The 19,479-nt window shown below is 35.9% G+C and overlaps 2 protein-coding genes across 4 annotated transcripts; both read right to left on the bottom strand.

Annotated features, from left to right (window-relative positions):
* Positions 1–1,621: 1,621 nt before the first annotated feature.
* Positions 1,622–7,631, bottom strand: LOC122036812 (probable RNA helicase SDE3). The gene is made up of 3 exons (XM_042596235.1): positions 6,429–7,631; positions 2,972–3,196; positions 1,622–2,733 (listed from the first exon to the last, which is right to left on the bottom strand). Exons 1-3 carry the CDS (start codon positions 7,533–7,535, stop codon positions 1,801–1,803), a joined length of 2,265 nt encoding a protein of 754 aa, XP_042452169.1. The 5' UTR covers positions 7,536–7,631; the 3' UTR covers positions 1,622–1,800.
* Positions 7,632–11,898: 4,267 nt separating this feature from the next.
* On the bottom strand, positions 11,899–14,242 carry LOC122036809. Of its 3 annotated transcripts, none has more exons than XM_042596232.1 (7): positions 13,955–14,242; positions 13,606–13,825; positions 13,101–13,318; positions 12,881–13,001; positions 12,716–12,801; positions 12,469–12,560; positions 11,899–12,324 (listed from the first exon to the last, which is right to left on the bottom strand). In XM_042596232.1, the coding sequence occupies exons 2-7, from the start codon at positions 13,690–13,692 to the stop codon at positions 12,065–12,067; spliced, it is 864 nt and encodes a 287-aa protein (XP_042452166.1). In that variant the 5' UTR covers positions 13,693–13,825; positions 13,955–14,242; the 3' UTR covers positions 11,899–12,064. The 3 variants fall into 3 exon arrangements, with proteins under 3 accessions (XP_042452166.1, XP_042452167.1, XP_042452168.1); XM_042596233.1 differs by having other exon boundaries at positions 13,736–13,825; XM_042596234.1 differs by lacking the exon at positions 13,955–14,242 and having other exon boundaries at positions 13,736–13,939.
* Between the last annotated feature and the right edge of the window lie 5,237 nt (positions 14,243–19,479).

The raw sequence follows: 19,479 nt of genomic DNA, 5'->3' as shown, positions 1-19,479 counted from the left end.
AGATCCCAAGAACTAGATTTAAAGGGGTAACTAATCTGCACTGACTAGACACATTGTGGGGGATAGCCCAATGAAACAGTGACTAGACCAGGGTAAGCCGATGGGCTTTTAATGATCAAGAAGAGTATATGACAACTCTTGAGGGATCACCTATGTAAGAAAGAGGTGGGACCACTTCGAAGAGAATTGGAGGTACAATTCTTAGAGCTTCTCACAGAATCAGGCGTGTTCATGACCAAGAACAAACACACTTATGAGAATTGAGTTGTATCAGGATTAGTCTTGGGTGAGATTTGCCACTGCTTATATAGACGGCATTATAGTTCAAGGACATCGTGTCTACTATCAGCCAGTAAGCAACCAAATCTTCACAAGGAAAGGTTCAAATGGAAAAACCTACCTATCCTATACTTGACTCAACTGTTGAATGTTATCACATACCCTATCTCCATTCGTATGGGGGATTGTTGAATACGTGTGAATGGAGAAGATGTGGAAGAGGATAGATGCTCCATTGTGAATGGAACTTTAGTCCCACATTGGGAGTTTTATGGCATGTTGGTTAGTTTTATATTGATTCACATGCATTAAGGATGTGAACAAATATGGGGAGAGGCTCTCTCTCACGCGTGGGTGCGCAATGGGTGCAAATCCAGGGTCCGTATTGCACTGAACCATGTTGACTCGTGTGCGGGCACGACCTGCGCGCCGAATGCCCAAGTGGAACAACTAACATTTTGCCACGTAAACCTTTTGTTGTTGTGTAACGGATGCATTAAATTCAAGATTAATGCAGAATCAAAACGGTCGAGTGATAATAAGTGAAACGGTGAACGTTTCATTGCTCGGCGAGTAATGGTCATTAATCGACCATTAACGCTGTCGTTGATCTGAGCTCCTATATAAGGAGGTTCTGATCACAGACAGAGGACACTCAGCAACACAAGCAGAAGCTCTCCACCTTCATTCCCTCCTCCTCTGTCGTGCAACTCCTGCTCGGCAGAGTGCCCGTGATAGCAATCGAGTGTCACTCAGTTCGCCGTCACTACCAGTGCTTGGTGGGAATCACGGTCAACCGTTGTATCCTGAGAAACAGACGACCCTAGTGAGCCTCGAAGTACAGCCGGAGGTGGGTGAATCTGTTTCAAGGAAATTGCGACTCTCGCAAGCCTCAGTCCTTTTTCCCGCTCGGGAGGTTGTTCGCCCGCTTGAGCTCCTCTGCTCCTTCAGCCGCTTGACCTGCTTCGCCCGACCGGCCTCTCTGATCGCTCGGCCTGTCTTCTTGTCCGACCGGCCTCTCACCCAGTCTGCTCTCTGTCTGACCGAACTTGCTCGGCCTTACTGCCCGGTCGGCCAATCTACTACTTGCCCGCCCGTCCATTAAGTCCGCTCGGACTCGAAGCTTGGTCTGCACTCAACAATTAACAGAAATCAACCCCTGCTAACAGCCTGAGATTATCCGCTCATGTCATTTCAACTATAAGTTAAATTTAATTCAGTGTAATTTAAATTCAACTAATACCCCATAAATCTCCGATAAAATATTGTTTATTCCAACATTTCTAACCGGTAATACTTACTAAAAATGCTGATAAATTTGCACACATTGCATGAAAACAAATAAAGAAAAAACAACCTCAATGGAAGACTTGTCTTGAGGTTTGCTTATAGTGTGCAAAAACATGTACAATTGTCGTGATTATGCCATGACATAGTTTCAGTTCTCATCTGAGGATCAATATACACATACAACTTATTTTATATATGAAATGACACTATAATTTTACTATATACATTCTGCTAGCCAGATCTAATACTGGCTGCATGCTTAGAATCTATAGAAGAGTAGGGTTCAATCTCCATAAGCCTATGGAACAATGATCTCCTCAGTCCATTCCTTCTCCTCCCAATTTCTGATCTCACCCAACGTGGAAAATCATTCATCGAGCCTGTAATTACGATGACAGTCTTCTCACAAACTAGATTTGCAAGAGCCACAATCGCTTCAGGCTCCATCGAAGAAGATGCATCCACCAAGAAAATGTGACTAAAATGGTTGGCTTCAATTCCCGCATTGTGAAGTCTGAAACTACTCATGTAGGTGGAAGAAACAATGTTGAATTCTCTGAGCCTATCAACAGGAGGGCAAGTGAAGCACTCCCCTTTAAACAGGCATGTTGGCATAATGTCATCTGGCACAAGTTCCATGTCTCGGAAGGTAGCATTAGCTCGGAACAACTTGGTCTTTGGAATCTCGTCGAGTAAACTCCTCATCAATGCATCGCACGTCATGTTCCTCGGAGTGCATATTAGTATTTTGGAGCTAACAACATTCCTGTGTATTTGGATGACTGCTTCTTGAATAAATTTCCCAGTGGCAGTGAGTTCTCCAAACTCGTAGGCGAGGGGTCCTTCTATGAGATAGGGGACAAGACCTTTACGGTTTAGGATTCTTCGAATTACATGATAATGCTTAATGGAAGACTGGATGGTTGGAGAAACCATGTTCCCATCCGAGCTTGCATAATCAGTAATGCCTTTGGGATTTGGGAAGAGGATCTTACACAGCAAAGGATTTGTTGCAGCTGAGATTGCAATATGAGATCTTTTCAAGCAAACTCTATTGAAGGAGAAGCTAACATTATACTTTTTCGTTGATGAATGTTGTTTGTGAAAATCGCGTCCAAACTCTACTAAAACAGTTCTGCTCTTTACCACACAAACAATGACTCCCTGTTTTTTTTGGATAAAATGGAAAAAAGAGAGCAAGAGATCTAAATGTTAGATGATAAACCAAGACTACACAAGTATGTCGCAGGTGAAAAGATAAAATTGTCTCGAATGTTGTGTTAAAGCATAGCACCTTCAAGACTATCTTTAGGGCACATAAAATATCTAAATATCATGATGCAATGCTGGAAGTATAGCTCAACATTTCCATTGCACATTAAGAAGAATCTGAGAAACAAACCTTGAAACGTTCAGCAGATATCTGGTCTGAGGGCTGCACAAAGACAAAATCTCTTGATAAAAGATAAGGTCTTTCACGAACAGCTTCAATCTCGAATGCTACAAAAGAGTGTTGATCATTCCGACGGTTTTTTGTCTTAGAAGTCTCTCTCAAATTATGAATTTTAGAGTCTTTCTTTTCTCGCAACTCGAGAGTAACTCCTTCCAGTAAATATTCGCTCCATTTCTATGTAAAAAGATCAGCGTGGTAAATTGAGACCAATAGCATGAAAGAAACTGAATTAAACAATACATCCAAGATAGAAACTGATTTGAAATTTTTGAGGTAATAAGCTATATAGAAATGCAATACTACAGTAATGAAAAGAATGTGCAAGAGTTCTGTGTTGACAATATTTCAGTTTGGTAAGAATAAAAGAATACCACTTGACAACATTAAAAAAAATTTGCTTGGATTTAGCAAATTATACAACAAACCCCAGGTTTGCTATTCAGCATTCCCAATCTTTGGAAATAATGTTCTAAGGTGTATAGATCAAAGAGAAAATGGAGGAATAGAAAGAGAGGTGGGTGATCGCTGATAGCAAACATAAGTATAGATAATATGGATCAATATATGCACCTTCTGACCAGACCATGTTAATGAACATATGCATCTTTTGATTGATGCAGACCAAAATTTGTAAAAGAAATTGCAAAAGGCTACAAGATAATTCTTTTTGACTACATCCTCTTGGGTTGAAGAATATCTCTATATGTGCTTAGCTGTATGGGAAAAAACATCAAAATTGTAAAAGAGTCCAAAACACAACCACACAAATTATTTTTACAATTTGGTTTGCGAAAAAATAAACCCCCCCCCCCCCCTTATAATGGTGAACAAATAACTTAAAGTGGACTTCCACCCATCCTCTTTCCCTTTCATGTTTAAATCTGAAGAGTATACTATCATCCTCAAAGCATAGTGCTAACCTATCATACCTTTAAAACACTTGAAGATCCACTTAGTTTACTACCATAGTATACATGCGTGATCCAATTGAAAAGGACTACAGAATCTTTGCCATCTCTACTTCTGAGATCTCCCTAGTACCTTTAGTCAACTTAAAATGACTGGATAAGAGAGTTGTGACTGCCTCAGCATCTATATGTTGAACCTTTCTAAAACTTGTTCAACATATTTCTCTTATAAGAGCCACAACTGTCTAGCTTTTCTATCTTGAGGAATTTCTATACCTAGAATGCATATGGTTAGCACCAAATTCTATATATTATATGATCTACTAACTCTTCTTCAACTAATCAATCATAATACTATCATACCATATAATTAACATATCATCCACATAGAGGAATAGGATATCAAGATTACCATGTGAGTATAATCTAAAATTTACACATGAATCAAAATCTTCTCTTTAGTAGCCTAAGCTAGTAAATGGGAGTCTACCTTTTCATATCAGTTTCTAGTTGTATACTATAACAAGCTCTTCTTCAACCGTATGTTTCTTCCTCTTATCTTAAAATTCAGATGGCTTCTCCATATATATCTCCTACTCAAAGTCCATGCAAGAAAGCGAACTTGGCATCACACTGTCCAAGCTCATGATTCAAGCTAGTTTCCCGACCCAACACAACTTGAATAGATGTTATCTTCATAAGTGGAAAAAAGCTCTGAACAAAGACAATACCCTTCTTTCGACCGAACCCTTTTACCATTGGATGAGCTTGTATTGAAACAACTTATTGTGACCTTTCTTCAACTCAATCACCCATTTGTTCTTTATAGATTATATATCATGTGGCAACTCAACAAAGAGATTTCATCTCTTCTTGCATAATTTTTATCCAAAGATCTTTATTTGCATAGCATTGTACCTCTTGCATTCAATTTGGCTCCATTTGTTCTATTCAACCTCTTTACTATAAGGTTAACAATTGGTGGAAGTTGCTCCCCAGAGCTACATCTTTTTCTGACTATATTGTCACATTTTATTCCACACCTAGCCACTTATATATAAAAACTCCAGGTCAGTTATTGATTCAGGAGTAGACTATAAATGAGTAGAAACTGCTGGGAGATCTACAATTTTACTTTAGGTAAATTGCAAGTCTTCTTTGACCTCTCTATATCACTATAGCCTCATGCTAATGGAGGTCTATTTCTCTACTTCTTATTATCTTCTTCTATTCAGGATCATAAATGTACAACTACACACTACATTTCTATATAGAATGAATATCAAGGTCCTCATGGCACAGTGAATAAAAGCCCTACAACCAACTATTCTCATATGATTATAACATATATTATTTTCATTGTAAGCTCACTCTAACAAACTAATAGAATTGATGGAGGAACTATTCAATTGATGGGGGAACTAGTCAATAAATATGCTATTTCATTGTCTCCCTTCAAAGAAACTCAGGTGATTGTGTCATCATAACATGCTCCTCATTTTCTCCACAATGGCCATTCATCCGCTCGACAACTTTATTGTATTGAGGTGTCTTAAATATTATCAGCTCTTCGCCTTTTGACCTGAGCACGTGATGATTACATGGGACTCCAATTTTTTTTCCTTCTATTTTGAACATCCATATCCTATTAATGACACATTCATCAATTTTTCTTTGTATAATCTATCCAACATTTCTAAGACTCCTTTAATTGCCATATGCATACATATTCCCTGCCTTTCCTTTTCTTATAATCAAAACTATAATTCATATATATATGTATATATATCTTAGCTCCACTTAATTTAAATTTTTACTTCCAAAATTTCTCTCCACATTTTCAGCTTTTAACTTTATTCTATCTATACTCTTATCAAATGAGACAACATAATTTCTAAGTAAAATACATCAAAATTGCTTATCTTCTTTAGGAATAGCAAGTCAATCTAATATTACTGAAACATAATCTGTGTTAAGCTAAATCTTTCTGTAAACCTATAATTATAGGAAACTAATTTATTTTCAATATCCCTCACACTAATAATTATATTATTATTCTTATAGCATTCATTACATTGATATAATTGCTATATATTTCATCTAAAATCCACCATAATAACTATGTAGAAAGTCCATCACAAACCTTTTTGTCAATGAAAAGTTATGTGCGAATGAGCATACATACACATATTCCTTTCTCAATATTTCTCCATTAGTAATCTCTTTTAGAAAGAATCTATAGTTGATCTGTTCAGCATATAGTCAAATTATGTTTCAATAGTTCATTTTCCATATCTTATTCTTCTCACGCTTTCTAAGAGTTTCTCATGATTTGATTCATCAACTTATTCCCCCTATAATTTGAACAAAATTATAGATCACCTTTGCATATTTGATTCAGAAGTGACAACCTCAAAAGCTTAAACTGTTAGAAAAGTGATCAGCCTTAGTAATATTACTGCCAAGAAATGAGGATTCGCTTTGTGACAAGAGAGTACCTCGAGTTCATAATCTTCTGCGTAAAGCAAAATACGGAAATAATCAGCATAACCGTGTGGGTTTAATGGCATCATTGCAGGCAACTTATCGATCTTGATCAGCTCCTCGATATCCTCAGGGATCTCGTATCTTTCAGCAAGTGTACGTTTTTTGGAAAATGGAGAAGCCTCGGATGAGTGGGGAGTAGTAGATGATGAAGAGTCGGAAGAGTAGTCCTTAAATATCATAGTAAAATCATGACGACTAATCTCAGGTTTCCGTGTCTGTTGCTTTTGGAAAGAAGATTCAAACGTATCTGTGAAGTTGGAGGTATTTGATGGAAGAGTAGTCGATGACAAAAGCGAAGATTTGTCATGGTAATTCCAGGTCGATTGACGCTTTTTCCAGACTAGAGTGGAAGGCCCATGCGATGATGAGGCAGGATGTTTGGATGAGACTGAAGAGGTCAAGGGAGAAGCAGAAGCATTTAAGGAGGGTTTAGAGGGCTTCGTCGTGGCCTGATGCGTAACCCAAATGTGAGTGGAATCAGGCACCTTGGCAGAAATCTTCCCATTCAGTTCAGGATTTCCGTCTCTTGCGTCAGGCGTGTGCTTTTGCTTGCTCGTGGTTGTTCCCGGCGATCTCCAACTGGCATCAGCCTGTTGGAACTGTGAACTGAAAGGTAAAGTCTTCGATTCCGATGGGCGAGATGAAGACAGTGGACTGAAAGGCAAAGTCTTCGATTTCGGTGGGGAAGAAGAAGCTCGGGAAGCTCCGGAAGAAACTTTTGGGGCAGAATCGTTAGGCTGCTTCGATGGGAGAGGACCGGAGGCGGTGGAAAACCTAGATAGCAAAGAGGGGGACGGAGAAACAGAAGCATTTAACGGCGGAGAAGTCACTGAAGGCTTGCACGGATACAGTAAGGTGGTAGTTGAAGGATACGACACCGACGATGAGGAATTTCTAGATAGCAACGGCGATCGTATCGGAAAATCCTCGACGCGATGGTAGTTTCCCCAGTGGTTGGCGCTACTGCTGCTCCTCCTACTCACGTTTAATCGATCGAAAGCGTCGTCGTCATCTATGCAGCAGAAGATGCAGCGCAACACATCGAGGAAGCACCCCATGCTCGATCTCGATCTCGATCTCGATCTCTATTCTCTAGTCTGGAGAGACGAACAAAGGAGCAGAGAGTGGAGACAGTCACTGCTTTTTCTCATATATGAGAATGCTTCCGCGGACTTGAAACAGTAAGTCTTTGTAGCGAAGGAAGAACAGATCGCCTGTTATAATTCGATTGCCAAACAAACAATAATGATTTCTGATTGCTCAACTTTTCAATGATTAGATTCAGTTGCATTGCTGTCTGTGTTCGCTGTTGTAGATGTAGGAGAGAATCATTGTAGACTTTGACTGAGCGCGCGTCATGAATTCTTTTTTAAAAAAAAAAATTATTAAAGGCGGAGTTTGTTTTGATTTATCTTCGAAACTATGTTCGGTTTGATTTTTTCGAGTATATTTACTCTTCTAATCTTGCACTCTCACCTGCGCATAACGATAATAGAAAACAACAATAACAGGTCGGTCACCTTTTATTGTTAGAGCTTCCGCAATAAAAATTTCATTGTCTACGCGGCTCCCGTGAAGAAGCCTCCTCTTGTAGTGAGAGGAAGCTTCCTTATTTTTGACCAGAAGCGGCTCTTTATTTAAGGAGCCGCTTCTTCACTTTTTTTTTTTTTTTTTTTTTTTTAATTTTTTAATTTTTATTTTAAGTTTGTTTTTTAAAATAATAAAATATTAAAAGCAATAATTTATAAGAAAATGTGGAACCCATCCAAATATTGTTGGAAGATTTTAGTTTTTTAGCGGAGAGATATATTTTTTACTTCTAACGTAATATGAATGGGTCAATGAAGAAACTTATGAAGAAGTTTCACAACTATCGATACTTTTATACACACAATTTTCCCTTCCCTTTTTTTCGAACTCTTACTTTCAGTTCTCCTATTTTTTCCGCCAAGAGTTCATATGTAAATAAGTGCAAAAAGAATTAGTATAAAGAAATTCAATAGCGAATATTATTTCACCTAGGCCACACATTCGATCTGACATATGTCAAGATATAGGATCCGAAATGTTAACTGCACAAGAAATGTGTTGTCCAAAAAGCACGTCACACAGGCCACACATTCGACCTGACATATGTCAAGATAGCTCGATAGCATATTGCATAGGATTTTAACTATGCACTTACTTTAGGAACATCTCTGACTGGTAATTAGTGATACTCAGAATATCATATTAAATCTATGTTTTGATGCATGACTAAGTTTAAAGTTAGTCTATGTGTATACTAATGGAGTGTCTGAAGATTGAAGGTACAGGTTACTTGACAAGGCGCGAAGTACTTGTTGGGAATAAGGTAATGGCAATGACAATTAGGGTTGTAAATGAACCAAGTGTTCGTGAATAAGCTTGGTGTTCGGCTTAATAAAAGTTTGTTTATGTTCATTCAATATACACAAAATTAATTAAACAAACAAGTTTAAACAGCTTGTTAAGCTAAACAAACAAGTTTAAACACATATGTAGTTAGCTTGTTAACGTTTGTGAACAAGAACAATGTTCACAATCCATATTCATTAATAAAACTCTTTTTAATATGCTAAATAAATAAATTTAAATTATCAAGCTCAATAACTAATTAAACAACTAAAAATTTTAAACAATCAAACAAGCTTGAATTGAGAACTCGATAACATCTAAATAAACCAAGCTCGAACCAAGCTCAAGCCAAGCTTGAATTGAGAACTCGATAACATCTAAATAAATCAAACTCGAACTAAGCTCAAGCCAAGCTTCAAACAAGCTCAAGCTCATACAAATAAACTAAGTCAAGCTTGAACAATCATTTCAAAAACTTGGTTTATTTTAAACTCGACTCGGTTACCTTATCAAACAAGCTTGAACACCCCCAAAGCTCGGCTCGACTCGGCTTGTTTACAGTCCTAATGGCAATGGCAAAGCCCTAGTGGAACTAGACAAGGAAGTTCTTGTTGGGAACCAAACAGTGGAAGTTCTAGCGGGACTAGATAGTAGAAGACCTAGTTGAGAACCATGCAAAGAATATCTAGTTGAAAACTAGGTAAACCAAGTCCAAAGGAGTCAGCTAAGAGTTAAAGTCTTGACAGCAAGTCAGTTGGAAGTTGAGTCTTAGCAACTAAGTTTAGATGGGTTAACTGAGAGCTGAATATTTAGCTAAGTTATGTGAACCTAATCATAATATATTTTATCATAAGGATGAAGAAATTGAGAAAGATGTCTTAAATAGAATACATACAATATTATTGAAATAGAGGAAAATGTCAGATTTTTTTTTTATCGTAAAATTCTTTTAAAACTCAAATGAAAGTTTTACAAAGCGATAGTTAAACTAGTTATGTTAAAGTTGCAGAGATAAAGATGTTAAAGTAGATGTGCAAATATATAAGAATAAACAAGAAAATAAATGAAAATATTACAGAGAACGTCAGGATTACACCTATTAAAGGAAAACTCCGAGAGACATAAGAGAAAACTCCGAGAAACACATTTAAAAGAGTATGAACATATACTTAAATGATTAATAAATGCTCAATTAGGCAATGTGAAATTATAATAAATGTGCACATCAAACAAGAAAGACCCAAAAAATACTTAGTTAATAAAAATCAAATAAAATAAAATTTATGTAAATATAAATTATGATATAATAAGGGATGAAACCTAATAGTATAATATAGAATGATCTATATAACTGACCTCATTTAATAGGATAAAATTTAATTGTTATGGGAGCTTATCCATGACCGCTAAGAAGGTGAGGCAAGAGGAACTCAAAATAACATTGATACAACAATTCTCTTCTTGCTCTTGTTCTTCCACTATAATTATTGTATTTCTTTTTATCTTGCTTTTAGTTTTTTAGCTTAAAGTTTTTACCTACCAAATCCATATTTTTATAAATTCTTTCAATGCACTTTATTTCATATTCATTGTAAACAAAAATGGTAAAAGGTTAGATACGCTATCTTAGCAGCCCCTTACTATTGACTTCACAGATATAGAATGAGATACATACAGGTACATAGACTATTGACGTATGATGGGATAAACCTCATGTCGTCAATTCCTGATAATCGATCCATGACTATTACGCTAGAAATATCATACATCCGCAGTCTACGCTACGCTCTGGGACGTTTTTTTTTTCTTACTAAAGAAGGTTTTTAAGAAAGTGGTTTCTATGAGTTTGACTCACCACACAAGTTCATCTGCAGCAAGGGGTACCAAACTACGTAAATATATGTGTTCCTTGTATTTATATTTCCACTACATTTATTATTTTACTTCTAAATTTCTCCTATTGCACTATTCACCCTTCCTATATCATCACACTCGATCTTGCTTTTGGCAGCAAACTAAATTCTCCAAAATATCAAATCGGCATCACATCGAAATGGCCAACTACTTTTATCTTCCACCTCTACCATATGAAGAAGTCTCTATTATTAGTAAAAGATGATAGCGCACTACTTCTACATTCACTTTGAATGTTAGATAAGCATAAAAAAAGATTTCAAGCACCAAAAGTCAAAGAAGGGAAAGCGCTCGAGAAGAAGAAGATGAATGAGCAACAAATCCAAAAGTTCAAGGTAAAAGGTAATGAAACTATTAGGCTGTACTTTGCTTAATGAAGATTTGTTCACGATTGGTATGTGGACACAAAGAAGTTGTAGGACAAATTAGTTATGATTCATGAAAATCCCACATTAGTGCATGAATCACCAAAAGAGTGCTACAACAGAAGAACCACTTGTTACTGATGGAGTAGTCGAAGACGAAAGACCATTGACTCCCACCTCCACCTCTAAAGAGGAAAGCCAGAACTTTAAATCTCATCGAACCAGTAGTAAAGGAAAGCACCATAGTTCCTTCAAATCTCAGTCTCAACTATGGAAGGTACTCTAAATTTCAAAAACATATTATAGGCTTTGCTTACAGGGAAAAAGGTCACTATCAAGATCGATGTCCTCAAGTAAAAAAGCCAAATTAAACAAGACGTCAAAAAAAGGGAAACTCCGAACCACTACAAGTATCAAGGAAGATAAAGTAACCAAATCACAGAAAAAAAAAACAAGAAAGAAATGTGTACTCGAGAAGATGTACAATTTTAATTTTATACAAAAAATGAATGACTTAGTTAGATCTAGAAATATGATTCAAGGTTTGGAAGATCAATTGAAAGGACTAACTATCATGGGTTTGTTTGTGTTACGAACCAATACCCAAAAGGAAAGTTTATGCACACTCCTTCCATAGAATGTTATATAAGTGCAACAGATCTCAGTTCATTGGATTTGTCCAAGGAAGTCATTCCTAGACTATCTAATAAATTCAGTTGGGACCAAAAAAACCCAAATGTTTTTTGATCCCAAAGAACCACATCTGTTGAAAAGAATAAATGAGCCTCTACTTCAGAAACTACTTTAAGATTTAGTTCAGAATAGCTGCAATGGAGAAAATCTATAAACATATCTAGTCTAGAATTTTCTGTTTCCTGTAATTCAAACACTCAATTATAATCTAATAGATTCCTTTCACTAATTCTATATGCTCAAAGAAAGTGTGTGGTAAAGTAAGTGAAGTCATGGTGTTGGACTTTGAGCTTCTTCAGCCATGAATCTGCAGCAGTAAATAGAGAGGTGATTCTTTCCTGGTCTCCTGATTCTGGCATTGTCCAAAGGTTCCCCTGAAGCTTGTAAGTTGCCAATCCAAATGGAGGAAGATAGATGCGGCTGCACTTTTCCTTAGATCTGAATTCATTCTTCCCAGATTGGATAAAATTCAAATCAGTTATGCTTCCATGAACCTCATCTGTAAGATTCCAGTAATTCAGTTGATAATCTCATACACATTACTAGTTATAAACTAGAATGTTAGTTGATAGAAGGCTTTCCGAGATAAATACTTACACTACTTTTACTAAGTACACACCTTGACCTCAAAACAAAGACATACCTTGAAAGAAAGAGGACAAGGTATGATAAGTCAAGAAACACACAGACAACTCCTTTACGCTACGTCTTGTTGGGATATGATAAATAGGATACCTGTTCGACAAAAGTAATTGAACCTTGAAATAAAATAATGCTCATTTATAACTTTCAGATCAAAGCATTTCCTTTGTTATACTTCCAAACATAATCAACGATAAAAGTGAAAAGTTGTAGGTAACATTCAGTGAAAAATTGTAGGTATGGCATACCAGGCTACAGACATCCAACTGGCTGGTGAGAGTTCTGTACTCTTGAAAGAAAACAAACCTGGGTGTGACTGAGACAACTCGAGTACCTAACCCGAATAAGAGAAGAATTAGAAAGCAAGAAATTGAAAATGTTTTAGAGGAACAAACCTCATAAGCACAACTTACCTTGTCTAGAAGAGGAACTCTTCCATAAGGGGAAGTACTTTCAGAAAACTCTAAGTATAAGTGTCCAACTTGCTCACCATTCCAACTAACAGTATTATTCCCACCATTCTGCTTAACATGCCTAATCCATAACAACAACCAGTCCAACTAAATTGCAGCCTTCCATTGAATCTGAAATTATAACTACTCAGTAATCAATGAATAGGTACAGATGGAGAACCTGGCATCCGCAGGAGCTTTGTTAGTGTAAATCTGAACACTAGATAGGTATGGCACATAATATTGCACAACCATCTCCTCACTTTGTAGGCAGACCGGGACGCCGGCGCCATAAGCACTCCATTCACAGTACTGCTCCCATAAGTCTCCAAGGTTGAAGAACTCGACACTGTCCTTTCCGACCATTTGCCAAAGATTGTTCAGGTCTCGACACCATGACTGTGAAGAGTTGTAACTCAGATAACTAAAAGCACATGAATTGTGTGTAGTAGAAGTAACAAGTGAGCATCAATCAGATAGTTTCAAATGTTATTCTTAACTACTAAAACTATGCGTTCTTACACACACACACACGCGCACACAATAAAAATAAAATGATAGATTTCATCATAAATTTGTGTAGATATGCGAAGCGTCTTAGCAAAACCAAAAATATCTTAGGAAAAAGATCAAACAGTGCGGAGGCATGTTTATGAGATACCAGCAGGTCAAGAAAAGAGTGAGACCTTGGGGAGTTTGTGGGACGGTATCGAAGGAGTGGTGGAGTCGAGGAAACTCTGGAGATTGGAGCGGCCTTGCCATTTCTCCGTCATTATGAGAGGGAAAGAAATAGACTAGCGTTACAGGAGCGCAAACCTTACGCAAGATTCAACCTTGACAAGCTCGTCGCCTCCCAGCGTCATTCTCGTCTCCCCTTGCGAGCAAAAATTAATTCTTTCGCTCCCACTAACGAGAAAAAGAAGAATTAGAACAAAAAAGAAAGCTTTTTTTTCCTCCGTTTTAGGGATTGAGGAATAAGATCTCCTCTCTCCTATTATTCTTGCAAAGTTGGGAGCGAGATTTAAGCTGCTTGACCTTGTCTCCGATATTGCTCCCAAAAGTCAAATTTTGGAGGAAACAGATTGGTGTTCGGCGATTGGTCATTCGCTCAACATGGGGAGAAAGCCAGAAAAGCTTACGAGGCAGTCAAATCTTTTCTTTTCTCCGTCTTAAACTGGAAGATAGGAGATGGAGGTTGCAGGAATCACCGAGTGTAAACGTTTGACTTTGGCTCAGCATATGAAACTGATAGGTTTCAGGAACTGCTGTTGGAGAGGAAACAGAGACAGAATTGGAGTTATTAATGGCATCAACAAGTTGGTGGAAAAGGTGAAGAGCATGGAGTTGAAAAACAATTAATTAATGCTGGTATTTGAATTCAGAGTGATCGATCAGGTCAGGATAAGATCTTCAACCATGTCTTTTTTCTCCAAATTATCCGATGATTTGGATTAGTTTCTTAGAGAAGTATGATAACTTTTTTGAAATGTATATATATCCTAGAAAATTTCATGAAAAAGTCAATAAACTCGGCAAGAGTTGATATCTATTGAGTTGGCATAGCGTATCAGGTAATCCAGGAAGGGCAAAAAAAAACAGGGAGAGAATGGGATTTGCTCTTGCTTAGTATTAATAAATCTTTTTGAAATAATAATAATTCTTTGCTTTTTTGTTAGAGTGAGAAATGATTATTTGCCCCGGAGTGGCACAATTGGTATTTGTAGTGATTGTTGTTCTAATATATCTTAGAAGTTAATAAATCTTTTTGAAATAATAATAATTCTTTATTTTTTATAGTGAGAAATGATTATTTGTCCAGTATATGAGTTAGGGCAGTTGATATTTATGTTGATGTTTGCCCTGGTAGAACTTTAGTTAATTCTAAAATAGACCTATAAAAGGTTATTGTACTATAATAAATGTCCCTCTTATTTAACCATTCTAGAAAATATGGACCATCCTAAGAGCAACGGTTTCACCTTTTATTCTAATAAATAATAAGCACATTTTTCATGCACTCAAGATTCAAAATATAGAGAATACAAAATATTTAGATTAATAATAATAATAATAATTCATTAGGATCGATTTTAATGACATGTTGACTTTGATCCGGCTGTTTTAAAAAATTCATTTTCGATATGGGTTGATATTTAAATTTTTACAATTTTTTAAATACAATGTTTCAGAGTTGCATGGGGCATCAGATCTATTTAATAAATTATAAAAGGATTAAATTCTGATGACCGCAAGAGATTTAAGCTTTAAAATTTAATAAATTTTGGAGGCAGAAAGCATATATTTTTATCCATATAGTTAAAAAAAAAAGCTTTTCTTTTTTAAATAATTATTAAATCAGCACTCTATCTATAATTTAATATTTAAAATAGTCCTCTATACTCTTATCTTAAAATAATTTTTGATTAAAATTTCATCATCTTAAAATAACTTTAACTAAAGTTGCATCACCTTAAAAGAACTTTGAGTAAAATTACACAACTTTAGAACAATTTTGATCAGTTTTAAAAAGTTACGCCGCTTGAAGTAATTTTGATCAAAGTTGTTGTTCCATGATGATGCAATTTTAATCAACTTGATCAAAGATGTTGTTCGAAAATGCTGCAATTTTGGTCCAAATTATTCCACGAAGATATATTATTCTAACGGCATGGATAACTTCAATTAAAACTGTACCACTTTACAGTAGTTATGATGAAATATTTTTTAAAATGAGCACAAGGATATTTCAAATAAATAATAATACCCTTTTACGATATAAATAGAGCATGCTCTTTTTTTAAAAATAAAAAAGATCAATTTGGAATGGGTGTAATAATTTGTTTTAATATTATTAATATAACCCTAAAATTTTATCAACTCATGCTAAAAATTGTAATTAATCTTCTAGCCTAAAATACAATGAGCTGTCTGAAAAAGGTCAAACGTCACTTTCAACATCTCACACGGTCAATTTTACAATCATCTATGAAGAGATTGATGGTTTACGGTCAATCTCACAATCATCTATAAAAAGATTGATGATAATCAGATTATTTCCGAATTAAGTATTTTTAAATATATTTTTTATCATATTTCATTCAACTTTGATCTTAAATCCGACTTGAAAGAGGGGCATATGATGATAACTAGATTTATCTCCAAATCATGGGATTATCTTTTCTCAAATTTAGAATTATTTCCATCCAAATATTTGAGGCAAGATCTGCCGAGTAATATAGTCAAAATCTACCGAGCAATAGGGTTAAGTTCCTCCGATCAATATGACGAGGATCCTCTAGGCAACCTAGATCAACAAGCAATAGGATAAAATTTTACCCAAGCAACCAAAATGCTTGGAGCTAGAGTAACTATCAATTATTATCCGAGCAATAACTGCTACCAATTCCTCCAAATATTATCCGGGGAATCGCTGCTACAGTACGTCCAATTATTATCTGAGAGATAATTGCTACGGTAACCTTAGTTGCTATAGAAACCTCCAATTGTAATTCGAGGAATCATTGCTATAGCAACCTCTAAGTATTATCCGAACAATCATTGCTACAATACCCTCCAATTATTATCCAAGCAATCACTATTATAGTATCTCCAATTATTATCTGAGCAATCACATTCTCTATGATACATGATAACCTCCCGTTATTATCCGAGCAACCATATTCTCTATGTTACAGGATCACATTTAGGGATGTTCATGAATCGGATTGATATAATTATTGAAGTAAAAAATTATTCGACCCTGTTAGATCAGATAATGTAATATTAGGACTTTACATCTAACCTTATATTTGACGATTCTTATGTATTAGATATCCGACAGTTTGTCAGTTATTTAGATATCCGGCTCTATATCCAATGAAATATAAAATATAAATATAATAAAAAAAATATTTTAAAATGATAATAGACATTACTCATTACACGTTGTAGCAGCTAATTAGTAATAGCTGCTACAACATGTAGCAGTTTATCGACAGTAGCTGCTATAAATAGGAGTGATCACGAATCGGATTGATTCGATTATTGGGATAAAAAATTATCCAACCCTACTAGATCAGATAATGTAATATCATGACCCTACATCTAACCCTATATCCAGTAGTTTTTTTCGGTTCGATTTGGATCGATATGAGCGAGTTGGTCGGTTTGACGAATTTACTGCTCACCCTAACACACTGCTACCGTAAAGCTATAGTAGAATAAAGTTATGATGCTATTGAAATCAATCTATTCTGCCAAGCAATATAATTAAGTCCTTCCGAGCATCAAAAGCTCAGAAGTTTTTGGTTAACAATACATAACGATTAGAGAGTCGAGAAGTAGACAATAGGTGTCATAGGTGATTTCTTTGATTCCTTATTCTTCACCAACTCATGAGAAAAAGTGGGAAGAAAGAATAACGTGAAGATCCCTTTATGATAGTTATATAAGCACTAAAAGAGATTACACTGATCTTCTTATTCTTGCAAATAGAAGTAACTTTTCTCTACCAAGCTCTTCTTTTTGTCTTTCTTCTTCATCTTCTTCTTGACTGACTTAAGCATTAGAGAACAATAAACCGGCCTAAATTTTAATATATGTTACATCTCAGGATACAGGATCTGATCACGAGTTGAAAGGTGGATCCAAACTTTGGACAAAAAAAACTATAAGATATAAATTAGAAAATCGAGCAGAAGGATAGACTAGAATGAGCATATTCCTTATGGAAGAAGCATCATTTCCCTCATTTTATTCGTTATCCAATTAGTGCTTGGCCGAGTTCTACTCCGTACCAATAACGAATTATTTAGCATTACATATCGCTATCATGGGAATAGACAGTGACTCGAAACCTAATCAACTGTGAAAATCCATATATAATAATTAGGTTATTTTGTTTCTTTTCCTCATATAATAATTAATTTATCGGACGCGAAACAAGAACAGCAAGTCAATACATGTGCATATTGGAGCACTTTGTCAGTGTTTTAGATCTAGCATGAGTAGGAATTGGTGTATTTCTTTATACTTATTTTGAAAATACAATAATGACGAAATGGAATAATATAATAATAAGGAGAAAAGGAAGAACAAAATGGCTTTGTAGCTGTAGCAATCTTTAGAAACGGTTGATAGTAATTTTTGTTTGAATATTCTTATAGATCGATTTTATAGGCTTATTCACGCACATACATACACACACAAAAACACATTTACGGCTTTAGAGTCGGTAAGCATTTAGCATTGTGATAGAGTTGAGACGAACCTGAGAATCTTGAAGAAGACTTGACTATATCCTCCTTGAACAAAGTCAGTATCAAGCTATATATATGTTTCTCTACCAAAGCTATCCAGTAACAAATTGTAATGAGTATCAATTTTTGTGCCAGCTCGACTAGTCCATAGTCTGCAGGAGATTGCCTTGCTTCATTAAAAAAGATAGATGCGCTTTAACGGCTTGCCTTGCTTCATTAAAGATATTGCTATTTGTGTATGCCTCCAGACGTGCCAAAAGGCCAAGCTTGGCACATGAGATCGAGGTAGCATTTTATGATGCTTGACAAATCTGAAATCCATGAAGAAGTAGGGTTACTGACATTAATGAATATCAAGGCATGATTTACCACCCTTACTGAGTGATCAGTATAGAGTGTTGGGATTGTCATGGCAAAAGAAGCTACACCGTTGAGGTGGAAGGAGTATAGCAATTTCAAATTTTACACCTTAATCTCCCTCCTACGAGATTAGATAAAACACAAAGAAATGCATGGAAAATGTTTCAGTTAGATTATATATATATTTATTTATTATAATTTTTAGGATAATTTAATCTTTTATATTTAAAGTTTAGGGTTTCTTAACTGAACTATATAAGACCTTATACTCTGTATTTTTATACATCAATTTTTAGATTCAATAATATGACTAGTTTTTTCTTTTCTTAATTTCTACATTGTATCAAAGCAGTTCTCCTTCTCTGACCTAATTTTTTTACCGCCCCTTGTTATTGTTTCCTGTTGCCGCTGTTGTCTCCTACTACCGCTATTAATTTCGATGCAACATCTTTTTCTGCTGATTTCGGCACCAACACCTTGTGCTGCCAATTTCGATGTCACACTCTATCCTGCCGATTTCGGTGCCGACGCTCTTTTCTGTCGATTTCAGCAACGAAGCTCTTTTCTGTCGATTTTGATGTCGACCCTCTTTTCTGGCGATTTCGGCACCGACATCCTATGCTACCGATTTCAGTGTCAACGCTCTTTTCTATCAATTTCGGTGTCGACACCCTGTGCTACCGATTTTGGTATTGACGTCCTTTTCTACTGATTTTGACACCAACACCCTATGCTACCGATTTCTACGTTTGACATCCTTTTTTGTCTCGAATTCTTTATGTGACCACAGGTTGTCTTGACACTAGGTTTTACGAATCGTACATATATATATCCTTATTGTTTGGTTATTCTGAGCATTATTCGTTCTGTCATCATGCCTGGTCACACAAATGTTTCATGGAAATCTAATCCGTATATGTTGGAGTAGTTTCAACAGTTCCT

This window comes from Zingiber officinale, unplaced genomic scaffold (assembly GCF_018446385.1).
Source record: "Zingiber officinale cultivar Zhangliang unplaced genomic scaffold, Zo_v1.1 ctg214, whole genome shotgun sequence".
NCBI classification, from domain to species: Eukaryota; Viridiplantae; Streptophyta; class Magnoliopsida; order Zingiberales; family Zingiberaceae; genus Zingiber; species Zingiber officinale.
Note: the sequence above shows the minus strand (reverse complement) of the source record. Positions and strands in the feature narration are given on the sequence as shown.